Source organism: Cryptomeria japonica, chromosome 4, assembly GCF_030272615.1.
Source record: "Cryptomeria japonica chromosome 4, Sugi_1.0, whole genome shotgun sequence".
Classification (NCBI taxonomy): Eukaryota; Viridiplantae; Streptophyta; class Pinopsida; order Cupressales; family Cupressaceae; genus Cryptomeria; species Cryptomeria japonica.
This window is the reverse complement of record NC_081408.1, coordinates 761,021,992-761,038,430: the sequence shown is the minus strand read 5'-3', so window position 1 is coordinate 761,038,430 and position 16,439 is coordinate 761,021,992. Positions and strand designations below refer to the sequence as shown.

Genomic DNA, 16,439 nt, shown 5'->3' with positions numbered 1-16,439 from the left:
TAACAAGCTTGCAAATTACTTTCCTAGTTTCATGAAGACAATGGTCATATGACATTATAGACGTATTTGGTATCTTTGGAGTCTATAGGTGTTATGCAAAATTTGAATGCTTCATTTCACTACCTTCTTATGCATGGTCTAGAGTTGATAGTGATAAGGTTAGAATTCAATGAAATATGAATGGCAGTCGTATGTTTGTTGTGTAGATTTCTTTAAATTTCATTTAGAGTTATTTTCCCTTTCCCTTTTCAAGTTAATTATATTTAAAAATATAAATACCCCTATCATATGAGGGAGATTCCCCTCTCAAACGCAGAGGAAGATCGTTTCCAAAGAACGATCTATCCAATTGTTGGGAACCTTTTGTCACTCCTCCATTGGGCACATAGTAGAACATTTCAAAGTGACAGATCTATTTACTAGAACATTTCAAAGTGACAGATAAGTTTACCAACAAGAAACTATGGAAATTTTGTTCAATGATGTCATAAAATAGAAAAACTCAAATATATTGCAATATAAAAAAATAAAACTACAATAGTATATTCTTGATAGATTGTCAGTAAACACCAACACAAATAAAATTGAAATTCAATGAAAAACAAAAGGAATCCAACATAACACTTGTGTAGCATACTCGTAGAGCTATTTTATATTAAAACAAATAGATTTTCAATAAAGAAAAATAAAATCTAAACTCAATGGCAAACAAAAGAAGACCTACAAGCCACTTAAAATTCATTTAGTAATAACAAATAATGAGAAATACTTGCAATAATCAATATAATTTAAACCATCTTATTTTTAATACCATCATACAAAAATTAAATTAAAAATTAATGAGAAATACTCTTCTATAGATTTGGGCATTTCTAAGGGGAAGAATAATCATTGACTATTTGATCGTAACTCAAAGTGGTCAGAGTTTTCTGGATCATATTTAGAGGGGAAGAGTTCCTGTTCTCTTATGGGTCATTCAACTAAACTTGTTTCTAGGATTTTCTCTATTGTGGTTTCTGATTGCATTGTGGATAAAGGTATCTTAGTTATGGAGTGTTCTCTAGTTGGCAATATTTTTGGGCCTTGTCCTAATATTGAATTAGTATGTGCGTTCATTGCTAGAAAATGACTTAATAAGGGGCACATTGAGGTTGTGGCCATGGCGAAAGGTTTCTTCTCTTTCTCCTTTACCTATGAGGAAGATTTGGTTACTTCCTTGACCAAGGGTCTGTGGATGCTTGGATTCTCTTCTTTATCCTAGAAGAGGTGGGAAATTGGGTTCAATCCTTGCTATTGATCTTGTAATGAAGACCTAGTCTAGGTTGGGCTCCCTAGCTTACCCCTAGAATTCTGGGATGAAAGTATTTTTAAGGGGATTGTGGCTTGGTTTGGTAATAGCCTATTGGTTGACTCTATGATGGCTCCAAAGGGGTGTTTGGTTTATGCTCAAAATTGTGTTAGTATGGATCAACCTATTGACTTTGTAAAATATTTATTAAGTCCAATCTTGGTGAGTGAGTTGAAGCTATTGAGTTTGAGACTATCCTATTTGCTTTCTTTCATAGTTAAAATATTAGTCATTGTGCCAAAAAATGTTCTTCCAAACCCCCAAAGGAACCTGCAAAGGTTTGGAAGGAAAAGGTTCATTCTACGGGTGTTGATGGGTCTCTTACTAAGGTGAGTTCTCCCAAGGTGGATGGGGATATTGTCCATAATGAAAAGGTTACCCCAATCATCTCGGATAATGTTGATAATGTGATCATCACCCAAATGGTTATTTTGGATCCCCCTTCAAGGGAATTTTCTATTGAGCCCATAGATGGCACTAGATCTATTATGGTTTGTTTGGAAATGTCTACTATATCCAATGATGGTTTGAAGGATGATGTTTTGGATATACCTTTTGATCCTTTTAGTGGAGTAGTTGTGTCACCTATCTTGGAGCAGGTGAATGGAGTTTCAAACTTGAAAGTTCCTATAAAGGGGGTGTTTTCCCTTAATGTCAGGGGTTCCTCCCGTGTTGAAAATATTGCTCCTAACTTTGTGAATTTGGAGGTTTCCCTTAGAGATAGATTTCTTGTAGATATGTTCTCTTCAGTTAAGGTGGGAGATCCTCCTTTTACCTAGTCAAATAAAGGCAAAGGAAAAAACTATTCTCCTCTAATAATAGTTTAGGAATGAGTACTATCTATCATCAATGAGTGGATTGTGGAGCAAAGTCTAGAGGGCAGGGTAGGCCTACTAGTCAATAGAATCGAGAAAAATAGAGAAAGTAAGAGATATTAAAAGGGAATCAGAAGACTCTTCTAGAGATGAGCCTGAATGACTCACCTCAGAAGGTAAGATGAAGATTATTGCTTGAAATAATAAGGGACTTAATAACCCCCACAAGCATAATCACTTCACCAATATGGTTATATATCATAAAAAAAATAAAATAAAATAAATAGTGTTAAGCTCTACTTGTTTCCAATATCTATGGTCCTAAGAATAAGGGAGTGAGAAAAAGATTATGGAGTTTTTTCGCTTCTTTCAAATATTCCTTCCTAATCAACAAATGGTTGGTTATGGGGGAATTTAACACTCCTTTGAGGGATGATGATAATATAATAGGTTCTTAGGTGGTTGATGATATTAGATCAAATCTAATATCTTTCAACAATTTGCAAGGGATTTTTGATTTGGATCTTGAGGGAACCTCTTTTACATGGTCTAATAGATGTAGTGGTGAGGATATTATCTAAGTCAAGTTAGACAACCTGGTGCTTATTTCATCAGATTGGATTCTCTCCTACTCGTGTTCTCTCTCTCTTCTCTTACTATATTGGGTTCAAATCACTTCCCTATTTCTCTTTCAGATGATGTTGCAGTATGTAAGAAGGTATTTCATTTTAGGTTTGAGAAGATGTGGATCTGGTACTTGGATCTTAGAGGTAAGATTAATAAATGGTAGGAGGTGAATGTGGATAGTATAAATATGTTTATGGTTTCCAAGAAGCTTTATTTGGTCAAATCAAATGTTTTGCGGGGGAATAAATCTTTTTGTCACATTTTTCTCTCTAAGAAAAAGGTTACAAGTGAATTGGATGTTGTCTAGAATTTTATCAAGGTCAATGGTATAATTCATTGGCTTATTGAGAAGGAAATCAATCTAGTCTCCATGATATTAGCTCAAAGAAGAAAGAATTTTGGAAGCAAAGACATCAAAACCCTTGTCTTCAATGTGGAGATCAAAATAATAAGTTTTTCCATCTCTCTAACTTGAAGCATAGGGAAGCTACTAGAATTAAATCTATTCTTTATAATGGGATAAGTGTTGATAAGGATGTAGATATTATGCACATAATGATTGATTTTTTTTATAATCTGCTGACGGACTAGATTTGAAGGGCTAGGAATAGTTTCTTAGGGATATCCCTAATCTAATTATAAAAGAAATGAATAAATCTATAAGTAGGACTCCCTAATAGGATTAAGTCCATGATGTTTTTGATAAGGATAAATGGGTTTTACAAGGACCCAAAACCTAAAGTTTTACAATAGCCAACCAACAACCAATCTAGTAAGAAACAACAATAAAATAGGGGAAGAACCCCGAATAAAAATAGAGACAAAAAAACATAGATAAACAAGCAAAAGTAAAAGAAAAAGGCTCTCAGTTGAGTGAGAGCACCAAATCCTTGTTCTTTTAGATGGAAATCCTGTTGATTTCCTCAAGTTCCTCCATGATGAATCTGGAGGTACCCTTGTTGCCGCTTCTACTCCTAGTTCTTGAACTAGGTCCAATGGTTTTGCTGTCTTCAGTAGCCACATCATCTCCTCCAAGTTCTTTCACGGGGTCACTATGGAAGGATATATAATCAACGATCATCTCATTAACTTTTTCAAGCCCCTCAATGCTGTTGTTCATGGCTTCTTTACTAATGTTGACTAGATTCTTGAGACTTTTCTTAATCTCAGTGATGGATTATTACACCTTATCAACCCTCTGTTCATGGTTACATTTCATTACCTTAACATTCTGAGAGACCTTTTGAGTCATGATCATGAGTTTTTTTGGCTTGCTGGGTTCAAGGGAAGCAGTGAAAATGTCAATTATTTATTTAAGCCCCATCTTGAGGGTGTTGATTGGTTGCTCAACCCACTCCCAATAATGCTCCTAGCTTCTCGTGGCTTCCATGACAAGATTCATCAGACTGGCATCTTTCCCCTGATTATCTTTCTAGACATTGATAGGGATGTCCAGTTTAATCCCTTGGTCCACAATCTTTAGGTTGTGTTCCTTCCCTGCTAGCTTTTTCTTTTTGGAGAGGGGTTCGGCCTTGGAGATCAACTTGTTGTTGGTTTTGTATTTACTAGCTACCCATCTGGGGGGTTCTTGCTGCCGAGCATCTTAGGAGTGACCATCTTTTCCTTTTCATCTGCAGGTTCATATTCAGGGTCATCAATAGGAACCCCACTATCATCCAGGTCCATCGTTAAGTCAGAGACATCTTGGACCTTCGTCTGCAGACCAATCTCAACAAGAAGAGGTACAATTTAAAGGGATTTGGCATGATCCATGATGAGGATGACAAGTACCTCATGAAGAATAGGGTTGCTAGGGTTTTCAAGGTGCTTTTCCAAGATATTCTCAAGGGAGGAGGCAAGATAGTAGGGAACAAAGATAATTTTACCATGGCAGAAATGATTTAAAATAGTGAAATGGTAGGAGAAGAGGCTTGCATACCTGCCATCAAGGATGATATATTTCATTATAAACTTTGCCATATTAGCTCATGGGTCCATGAGGTTTTTTCTATTGTAGCCGCCATCGGCCATCTTGGTGACTCTGGAATGCTCCTTGTCTTTGTCAAAGAAGCTCAACAAGTCCTCCTCCCCCATTTTCTATCTCTGTAAAATCTTCTTCTAGTCATAGCCAGACTAGTGATCGTCCCTTTTTTCCATCCGTTAACAAAGGACTCCATAATTAGAGGAGAGGGGCCATGAAGCCCATCCAGGTAGGGGACGAGACCACCATCGATGACTTCTTGCTAGACATCTTTATTCTTTTTCCGCCTCTCATAGGTAGAGGGCTCTTGTCTAGTCTTATCTCCTCCCATTATGCTCCAGGTTGCCAGATAATAGGAGCTCACTATCGCCAACCAGTCGTAGAAAATGAGTTACACCCAAAGGATATCAAAATAGTAGCAGAAAAGCCACACAATGAGATAGGAAAACTAGTCACCGAGGATGTTTCTATAATTTTGATTAGGGAAAACCAGAAAGAGCCATTTCCCTATGAACTCAGTCATGTCATTATGAGGGATTATTGATTATGCAGTAATCTTTACATGCTGGATCGCATAGATTTTGGGGAAAGCATCCCTGCTAGTCCACTAGTTGGTTGTCACGTATCCCACTGCTAGATTGGCCAGTAGATCCACCGCCTTATTTTCTTCCAAGTATATGTGCGAGATTTTGAAATCTATCAGATCATTAATTATATTTCAGCAATCCTTGATCAGACTAGCAATTGTCTAGCTAGGATCTGTGCAGCCACTCAACCAGTTGATAGTGTTTAGCGAGTCAGATTCCAGCCACACTTTAGTAAATCCCTCTCTTTTAGCCATGTACAGCCCAATGTGGGCAACACTAGCTTCCACATAATGGTTAGTCTAGATGGCTTTCCAGTGAAGTCCATGATGTTGTTATCCCTTCTAAAAGAAATAAAGTGCCTAGTCTAGATGGCTTTCCAATGTTCTTCTTTTAGATTTACTTGGATATAGTGGCCAAAGATGTTGGTTCGATTATCAAGGAATTATTTGGTAGTAGATCTATCTTGAAAGAGCTTAGTGCCACTTTTATTGTTCTTATTCCTAATTTTGTAAGTGCTAACTCCTTTGGTGGCTTTTTTCCTATTAGTATTTGTAATTTCATTTATAAAATTATTTCAAATGTTTTGGTTCTTAAAATCAAGGATGTCCTCCCTTGTAGATCATGTTTTGTGAAAAATAATGGATTTATTCTTACTCTTTATATTCTTGATTCAATCCTCACTGTGCATGAGAACATCCACTCTCTCTTAGTCAATAAAAAGGTGAGTTTTCTACTTAGACTAGATCTCCTCAAATACTATGATAGGGTGAACTAAATATTCCGTCTAAAAGTTATGAAGGCTTTTGGTTTTGGTTTTAAAATTGTTTAGATTATTGGGCAACTCATTTATACTTTGAAGTTATTTGTGATCATTAATAACTCCAACTCTAGTTTCTTTAGTAGTTCGAGAGGCATTAGGAAAGGTGATACCATATCCATTTTCTCTTCATCATTATGTTGGAGGCCTTGGGAAGTTTTATCCAAAATTTTGTGTCTATCGAGTAACCTTAAGGATCTTGACCCTTCACCATCCTCATAGGTTTGTTCTCATCAACTATTTGTGGATGATACCATTATTTTGGGAGACACTTACATCCAGGTGGCTAAGCATTTGAAGGGTATTTTGTTGAATTATGAGGCTTCCTCTAGTCAGAGAATTAGTATGCCTAAGAGCTCCACTTTTTCACAAATACTCTAAAATACAGGAAACTTAGGATCATTGATATATTTGACTATTTGATCATGGAGTTACCTTCTACCTATTTAGACCTTCCTTTATGCTCAAATTCAATTGTTGAATCCTTTTGGAATGGTTTACTAGATAGATTCTAGTCCATATTGGCTGGCTGAAAAGGGTCTATTTAGATAGTATGTATATCATTGTTATGATGGTTATTAAATATAATCATTATCATGGTAGTACTTTTGGAAGGATTGATATGTCCTAAACAATATTGTTGAGAATTAATTTTCATAGGTATTACATTTTTTAGTATTAATAAATAACAACATTTATGTCTAGTATTTTTTAAAAGATAATTATTACTTGGACTCCGTTTCCATAGTTGATGTTATAGTCAATAAAAAATAATCTTATATTGATAATAAATTAGTGAGAGAATGTAAGTGGTAAGTAATAACTACTACTTGTCATATAGGTTGACAAGGTATTAGTAACAAAGTCATTTGTTGATACAAATAGTGTGATTTATGTTTGATTTATTATTAACATGAAGCTTAATCTCTTTTATTTATATATAGCCTTCCATTGACTAGTGAATGACTCAAAGATGAGGATTATTTCATAGTCACAGGTAAACACAAGTGTAGTTTTTCTAATTAGTAATCCAAAAGATAGCATACCTTAGATATTCAAACGTACATGGTATAGAAAAAATCATCTTTACCTTGTAATTATCTAATTGAAGTCAAATATGATATTCGTTTATTTAGGTATCTATATATTAAGATTATATTTTTTATATTAATATTGAATTAGTTTTATTATGTATTGTTTAGAACCATATCTAGTAAAATTAACTAGCATAAGAGAAACCACAAAATGATAAGTAATTTAAACTTAAACATGAATGTCTTTGAGTAGAGAAAAATATTAAAATTTTAGAGTAAAATTGATACAATGCAAATATCTTCTAAAACATGACATTATCTTTCTACTTAGATCCATTATAGAGTAATTGATCCATGAGCTTGGGAGTGGTTATATTACCTTTCATATAGTGACCATGGGTAGTCATTGTATATTATTTGGAAGATTAAATATTTTCATCTCTAAACATTGATAAGATGGGGAGATGTTGTTATTCTCTATTATTGGCTCTTGCTTGTATTCATGCATAGCTTTTATAATTGTGATTGATATTGAAATCAAATATTGATATGCATATAAATGAGAATATTTTGTTATGCTTTTATTTACTCTTTTATTCTCTTATTATCTCATGTATGCCTTTAGCTTCTCTTGTTTTCTTGCATATGTTCACGTGTGCCTTGTATACATAAATGTTTTCTTTTGTGAGCTTCTATATGTTAATTTAAAGATGTGTTGAATATATAGTTGGGAGTCACTAGCTATGAAATGCTTTATTTTTTAGAATTGCATGGACATGACTATTATACATGGGATGAGGTAAGTGAATTGATTCTTTAGTCATGTGTACGTCATCAAATATAAACATAAATATGCATTCTAGTGTTTCTTCATGTTTTACCTTTTTGGAGTAATTGTGATTAAGATGTCACTAAGATCTTGAAATGATTGTTAGATAGTTAAGCAATGATAGTTGATTCTGTCTTCATATTTATGTTATATGCATCTTGTATGCATCTTAATATTGTTACATTAGTGTTAGAGTGTGGATATATCATGTCGCACAAATTCCATTACTCCTGCTAGATTTGCATTACTAGTCTTCCTCATGCTAGGTTGGGTATTCTTCATGTCAAGAAGAATTTTAGAGAAGTGTGACTACTTCATGGTAGGGTGGAAATGTGTTCTAACAATATTCTCACCCATGATGTGGTCAAGGGAGGAAAATGTCGTGAGTTCCTATCATGGTGGTCTTCATGATGTGTTCCTTCTATATTAATTATATTTGGCAATGTGGTCTACTATAAAGAAGTATGTTTTTGTTATGTTTGACCTTGTTGTTGGCTTGTATACTATAACTTTATGTCAAAATGTAATCTAATGTATTTTGAATATTCGAACATCTGGCTTTAACTTACGCTTGATTATGTGTATTTTGCAAATTATGTGAATTTAATATTTTGTTGATCCTTAATTTTTCTTGAATTCTTTGCTCATTGATTGTAGATTTGTGCTCAATTGGTTTGAATTGCTTGGTCAAAAATGAATTGTGTATATATTAGATTATAGAGTTTGAAATGATAGATCTAGTTGTATTTATATGCAACTTACACCTTTTTTAATTTAATTTTCGGAGTAGGCCTACACCAAGGGACAAATTCTGGCTATACTATTTAATTATTTAATTATATGTAAAATAAGAAATAGATGTAAATAATAATTAAATTACTTAATCAAATGAAAGACATAAGATGAAACGGATATATAACAAGATGATATATATATTTAATTGATTAAGATAAAATGTTCTAGAAAAATATTTAAACATCTACAACAACGATGTTTGTCGGAAGGTGATCATAATTTTTGTCAGCGTCATAAGTTGTAACATTTTCTACGGAACATATATTAAAAAGAAGTTTGTAACGTATGCAGCACGTAGTCAACTACATGTTTATTTCCCTTTTCCTAGCCGTGGGAGAAACAAACGATAAATGACAAGAAAAAGAAAAAGAAAATTGATACGCAATCCATGTATAGAGCCGTTAGCTTTCCTTCCAAGATTTACGCCCAAAATTAATTTTTTTTAAGTGCTGAGATTGAACTTCTTAGATATAAAATTTCTTGTGATTAGAATATATAGACTGCATTTAAATGTTAATTGTAACTGCTATTTGTGTAGTGTAGTCGGTTATGATTGCAGTCATTAAACATGACAATTCCAGTTGTAAACCAACGGAGTGTTCAGGTTGAAACATTGCCAGAAATGAAAGAAATAGTCCAAGATGAATGTGCTCCTCCTCCTCCTCCTGAGAAAATTTACATTGCCGTTGGAAAAAACTTGTCTGAGAGCGCCTCTGCTCTAAAATGGGAGCTGCAGAATTTGGATAAAAGGGAAGAAACCTTACTAATTCTTCTTCATATTCGTACTCAACTTCGCTACATTCCATCGCCTAGTAAGTATTTCGATGATCGAATTGAGTTTGGATGGATATATCAAGGCCTTTTTTAATCTTTCGTTTAACAAATTAGACGTTTCTGTGATTTCAGTTGGGAAAATTCCTTTGAACCAAGTAAGCGAGGATGTCTTAGTAGCTTACAAGAAGGATGCAGAGAAGGAGCTCGACAGTTGGATGAATCAATACATGGATATGTGTTCCAGAGCCAAGGTATGATTGATTCCTGCTATGCTAAATAAATGGAGCTTTGATGCAAACTGAGTTCAGTGTCTAAATTTAAACATTATGTCATAGGTCAAAGCTGAGGATTTGATTATTGAGAAGGAGGAGGTTTCCAAAGGGATTGTCGAAGTGGTTTCAGAGCGAGGTATCAGGAAACTTGTAATGGGAACATCTTCAGCAGGCAACGCCATTTCTAGGTACGCGAAACAATTCTGTATGATCAGCTATTACGCGATCTCACCAAGTCTTTTCAATAGTGTAAAATAATCCATTTTGATTTCGAAATTTGACCAGGAAGGGGAAAGCATACTACGTTCAAAGGCATGCGGGAGAGTCGTGCGACGTTTCTATTGTATGCAAGGGAAAGCTCGTGCTACTCAAGGAAGGATCTCCTGGTCGGTACACTGTATAAATCTACACTTTCATATTTGCAAGTAAATCTTTATTTTGTCCGATTGTTTAATCCATAAGATAGTGTTCTGTATAACCTGTGTAAGATAGATTGATTAGAGAAAATAATGTAAAATTTAATTAGTAAAATATCTTATATGGAAATTTATTGTCTTCAAATCTCTATTTGAATTCAATCTAAAATTTGCATGCTCTGTTTTTGTTTGTGTGAATTTGTACTGGCAGGTCGGAAATCGAAGAGAACCAGAAGTCCTTTGGCCGATTGGCTGAGGAAACGATCCGAAGCATCCAGTGTTAAACCTTCACCAAATGATTTTAGCCTGTCGGTTTCATCGCCTGCAAACTTCAGATCGGATCTGGACAACAGTAATCCAGCTCCGTCAAATTTTCAGCGAGATTCTATGGCTGCTGGGACCGAAAAAGTGGACGATTTGGAAATAACGGAAGCGATTGAAGAATTTTGTTTGGATTTGGAAGCGGCAGACAGGCCAAAAATAGATGCTGATCAAGCTTACAATATGGAGCATGAGCCTACAGAATCTCGAGTAAATCCTCTCGGAAAAACAATCCTTTTGGATCATATTCTTTGCTTCAAGCTTAATACAATTTTTTTTTCTCGTCTAGACACAAATAAATGGAAATCACAATTAAAGATTTTTCATGTCTTGTCGGGAAGCTAATCTGCGAAATTGTAAACATGTAAGCAAATTTAACGATCTAAGCATGTGATATTTATTCAAACGAATTAAAAAAATCGTAAAATCTAAAGCAGGAAGCGAATACAGATGCCGAAGTCCTGAAAATTCAGCTTACAGAAGCATTGGAAGCAGTCGTCAATGCGAATAAAGAACTAAAAAATGAGATCCTGAGACGCAAGAAAGCAGAGGCGGCTGCAATAAATTCAATTCACAAGGTATGTATGTATTTCCTCTTTGCCAGATACAATTGTTGTTCCTCAAGTAATCTCGCCTATATTATCATGCTTCTCCAGTACAAAAATCTTGAAGCCATCTACAAAGAAATAGCCAAAGAGGAAGAGGAGACAACCTTGCGTTTGAAGCTTTATGAACAGAAATGCCAAGATATTACAAGGCGACGAGATGAAGTCGAAGAAGAAGTACAAAAAATGGCGGAGAAGCTGACATCACTTAGGGCAGATGTGAACGAATACTCCCGTGAGCGGCAGGAAGCCATTCAGGAGGTCGAATCAACAAGACAAAAGCTTGCCGCCGTGAAGGAACAACACAAGCGAATTTTGCAACAAAAGGACGCTCAAATTCTACACCTTCAGATTCGCTTGCTTAGAATGCCCCCAGTCGAAATCCCGATATCCTCGTCGTCCTCTAAGAACCTTGAATTCCGGGAATACTCTTTCGACGACATAAAAGCAGCAACCTGCAATTTCTCCAACAATTTCAAACTTGGAGAAGGCGGCTATGGCAATGTGTACAGAGGCAAAATAAAACAAACACCGGTTGCAGTCAAAATCCTCAGGGAGAACGGTTTGCAGGGTCGGCAGGAGTTCCAAAACGAGGTTTGCACACTAAATATTTTTCCAAATCATTGCGGATTTTTTTTCTTTCTGTTTTTTATTTTCTTATTACTTTTCTATAAACTTCTCTTGTTCAGATCGATATTTTCAAGGACATCCAGCATCCGCATTTGGTACCGATTGTGGGAGCCTGTTCTGAGCGAGGTTGTATAATATACGAATATATGTCGAACGGATGCCTTGAAGATCATCTCAGCTGCAAAGGCTCTTCTCCGCCCCTCCCTTGGTACGCCAGATTTCGTATCGCCGCCGAAGTATGCTCTGCTTTGCAGTATCTACACAGTTTTATGCCGGATCCAATCGTCCACCGTGGTCTGAATCCCCAAAATATACTCCTTGACGAGAATTATGTAAGCAAAATAAGCGACTTCGGCCTTTCTCGTCTTCTGTCAAAAGACATACACTCAGAAGCAGAACTAAAAGGCACATTTTCATATCTGGCTCCAGAATACCGAACAAACGGTGAATACTCTACCAAATCTGACGTTTACAGCCTCGGAATTGTCATTCTTCAGCTTCTCACCGGAAAACCGGCACCAGGACTCGTCAAAGAGGTAGAACGTGCCTTACAAAGTTCAAACTTTGACAAAATTTTGGATCCTTCAGCCGGGGATTGGCCATTTGTCCATGCTACTCGACTGGCTTATCTTGCCTTAGATTGCACGCATGCAGAAAGAAATGAGAGGCCCGACCTTCAACCGACTGTGATGAGAATGCTGAATCAGTTTCGCAACATGTTCCCTGAAACAAATCTTGGGAGGCCCTTTGAAAGTGGGCAAAAGTCGGGGAAAGCGACTGAGGAAATTCATGTTCCTAGCTTCTTCCTCTGTCCAATCTTGCAGGCAAGGATAATTTTGTGTATTCTTTCACCATTATTTGGTAGTTCAAATTACCCCTATTATCTGATAATGCTATTTCACATTTCCCCAACTTCATTAGGTTTTCGTTGTTATTAAAAATTAGGCTTTTGACTTGAGAAAAAAATTTCCGATTTGCAGGAGATTATGCAGGATCCTCACATTGCTGCAGATGGGTTTACATACGAGAAAAAGGCGATCCAAGGATGGTTTGATTGTGGACGTGACACATCTCCCATGACAAACGAAAAACTTGGGAGTAAGAATCTGATCGCAAACTTTTCTCTGAGGTCTGCCATTCGACAGTGGCAAGAAAGAGGCGATTTCTTGTAGATCTAAATGTCCTACGCGCACAATCAGAAACAAACGTGATTTTGCTGGCTTCGCACGTTTGTTCCATCCTAAAATTCCATACGATTTTAAGTATGTGTTAACGGTTGTTTGATAGTGTTAGTGCTTTTCCTCCATGATTTTTATGTGGATTTTTGTCCCATGAGCTGAATAAAACTGTTTTTTGCTTAATTGTATTTTTTCAGCTTTATTTCTGTTTTTCTTTCTATTTTGTTTTAATGAAGGCTCTATATATTATGTAATTCATTCATTTGTAAATCAATGAAATAGTTTTATTTTCATTCTTCTCTAATTTACTTTCTGATTCTCCAAGTTTACTTCTTATTTTCCTAACTAGATTCTTAGGAGATTTTTGCAATTTATAAATTATTATAATTTATTAATATTGATAATTAGAGAGTGACATTTTTAATGGTTATTATCAAATATTATTTTATTTAATATTTAAAAATAAAATAATTCGTTATTAATTTTTATTGTAATTAGATGTAAAATTGTTATTAACCGGTAATTTCATTTGGGTGTGTGATAGATACGTCAAAGAGGTGGAAAATATTTGGTCTATTTTTTGCATACACTTGTGTTGTACATGAGGTTGATTTGTATACAAAGGGAGAGATATAGGGTTAGAAAGAAATGGATAGAAAATAATATAAAGATAAAGAGAGAGGTGGAAGAAGAAGTATGGAGATATAGAGATAGAGAGGAAAAGATATATTGATATACACATGTAGGAAGAGGGGGAGAGAGGGAGAAGGGGAGGGGAGGGGGTAAGAGTTAAGGTTAGAGAGATATAGGGAGATACATAACAAGAGGTAGAGAGGAAAATGTAGAGGGAGAGATAGAGAGAGATATAGATGCTGATATAGAGTGATGAAGAGATGGAGATACAAGGGTATATAGAGAGGGTAGAGAGTAAATAGACAAAAAAGGATATAGACCAATAGAGAGAAGTAGATATAGAGATATGGAGGGGGACATAGAGAGAGGGAGAGAGAAAGAGGGACAGATAAATATATATGGGAAGAGAAATGGAGAGCATGGTAGAGATAGATAAGGGGATAGGGAGGGAGATATGGGGAAAGATAGAGAGAGGATGGATATATAGAGAGGGAGGAAAATAAGGGTGGAGAGAGATGGAGAGAGGGCAAAAGTCAGAGAAGAAAAGAGATATAGAAAGAGGGAGTGATTGTGTGTGTGTGTGTGTGTGTGTGTGTGTGTGTGTGAGAGAGAGAGAGAGAGAGAGATAACTTGGGAAGGATAGAGGGGTTGAGAGAGATTGAAGGAGAGAGGAAGAAACAAAGAGACTATAGAATAATAACTATACTTATATTATTAATTATAGATACAATAAATATATAAGTAAATAATAAATATACAATACATAATATGAGAATTATATCGATGATGATTTTGTACTATTCACTATTATAAAATATAATAAATAAAATAAATATAATTATAACATTATTTAAAAAATAAATTTAGATTATATAAAATATAATCTATAGTGAAATTCATTCTTCAAGACATGTCAAAGAGAATAAGTCCTCTCAAAGACCTAAATATTTGTCATGTATTTCAAATCAAATAAGAAGATATCATCATACTTAAAATTATATATTAAGTTTAAAATTTATTTTATTATTTTAGTAAAATAAAAATTCTAAATAGGTAGAACCTATACTACTAGGACCTAGAGCGTCCCTCCTCTCCCCCAGGGTGGCCTAGGTGGCCATCCACCCCTCCCTCTTCTCCTCCATTGATGGGCTAGCCTCTCACCATTGGTATCATCCTCGAGCCTTGACATCAACTTGCCAATACTCGTCAATTGTGAAAAAGGATATGCTCAAAAGTATGCCTCATAATCAGGCACCATCCCTGCATTTGCCAGATCAAGCCTCAGATCCTAAGGTATTGGCGTAAGGGCCTAAAAATTTGTAACAACAACCTCATATGACAAACAAGGCTCCCATCAAGGTATCTCTCACCTAGTATGTACAAACTATATAGATCCTATAGGTTGTCCTTGTATCCGTTCAAACTATCTAGAGACCCTATTTGATAGATACCCCTTGATGATGTATGTTGTCCTACCAATAAGGCACCTGGTTTGAAAATAGTAGGGGAGCTCTAAATCATCCTTCTCTCAAGACACAATCCATATACAACCTTTAGATCACTTTATCAATTCGACAATGACTCACCTCTAATACTCTATCTCCCCCACTTGAGGTTGGGAGATGATCATGCTATACCTAGGCACATAGGGATAACTATCCTTGCATCCTCTGTAACATCATTATAGTGTGCTCATATCCTCATATCTAGAGTAGTATGACCCTTGTGGATATCCTACAACTACAAAGGAAGAAAAACTGATGTAAATCATGATACAGATGAGCCAGCATGCATGGCCCCCAAGCAAACTAAGTCCCATACATACACACTTTGACCATATAAATGTTACTGTTTATCATAGATATGCTAGCATTGACCCTAAATGTTTTTTTATCTTAAACACAATTTTACAAACCCTAGAGACGGTCTCTTGGACCATAGATATGCTAATAATGTAGACCCGTTATCATGCAACCTAGATGTGCTAAAAATGAACCTATATGCAGTTTCAATATTTTCCTAACTGTGATGTTTTTGGAAACATGAAATCTAGCCCTATTTATGATGCATTAAATGAGCAACATCAAAAGTACCATAGTGTACATATCGACTCTCCATGCTCCTTAGGCCGCTCATGCTATTTGATATGCTTAAATCTTTCGAATCTCTTGGCAATAGCTTCGCTAGTGTGATTTTAACCTCTCCTTCGCTCTACACCATGAACAATGAAAGTAATGGATGAAAATGAGGTAGTCCCTCTTCCTAGTGCCTATTATAGGGGTGCTAACCCTAGCTACTTGTGATGACTCTTTGTGGTCACCGTGATCCCTCGAGACCCCATTTTTGCCTATCTTCAACCTTTTCACTTTCTTTTTCTATTCTCCTTAGCCTTTTTTTAACAATTTTATTTTTGATATATTATCCAGTTTTTTTTTTTTTAAATCACCTAATATCTCAAGGGGGCATGCTGTTATCCTTACTAGGGGCAACTTATCATACTAGTGCTTTATTTTTCTTTGAAACAATGAGATAAACTGCATTGTCTCAAACAGGGGAAAAATGTAGGCACCTAAAATTGTCCTAGCCTAATTGAATAAATATTTTATTTATTTAATTATTTTATCCTTGACCCTTTTTTTTAATTTTAGACTATAGGAATCAGGTATAGCACCCTCCTATAAACTACAGTGTGTGAGGTAAATTTTTTAACATGACCGGTGATGCTGTTATGACATGTCTTCCGATACCACGTGGGTTGGAGGGAAACTAGACCTTAT

The 16,439-nt window shown here is 35.5% G+C and overlaps 1 protein-coding gene across 1 annotated transcript; it reads left to right on the top strand.

Moving 5' to 3' along the window:
* Window positions 1-9,401: 9,401 nt before the first annotated feature.
* LOC131045406 (U-box domain-containing protein 33) lies at window positions 9,402-11,586 on the top strand. The gene is made up of 8 exons (XM_059219482.1): window positions 9,402-9,645; window positions 9,740-9,858; window positions 9,943-10,067; window positions 10,165-10,265; window positions 10,507-10,826; window positions 11,054-11,194; window positions 11,273-11,456; window positions 11,573-11,586. Exons 1-8 carry the CDS (start codon window positions 9,402-9,404, stop codon window positions 11,584-11,586), a joined length of 1,248 nt encoding a protein of 415 aa, XP_059075465.1.
* The last annotated feature ends 4,853 nt before the right edge of the window (window positions 11,587-16,439 follow it).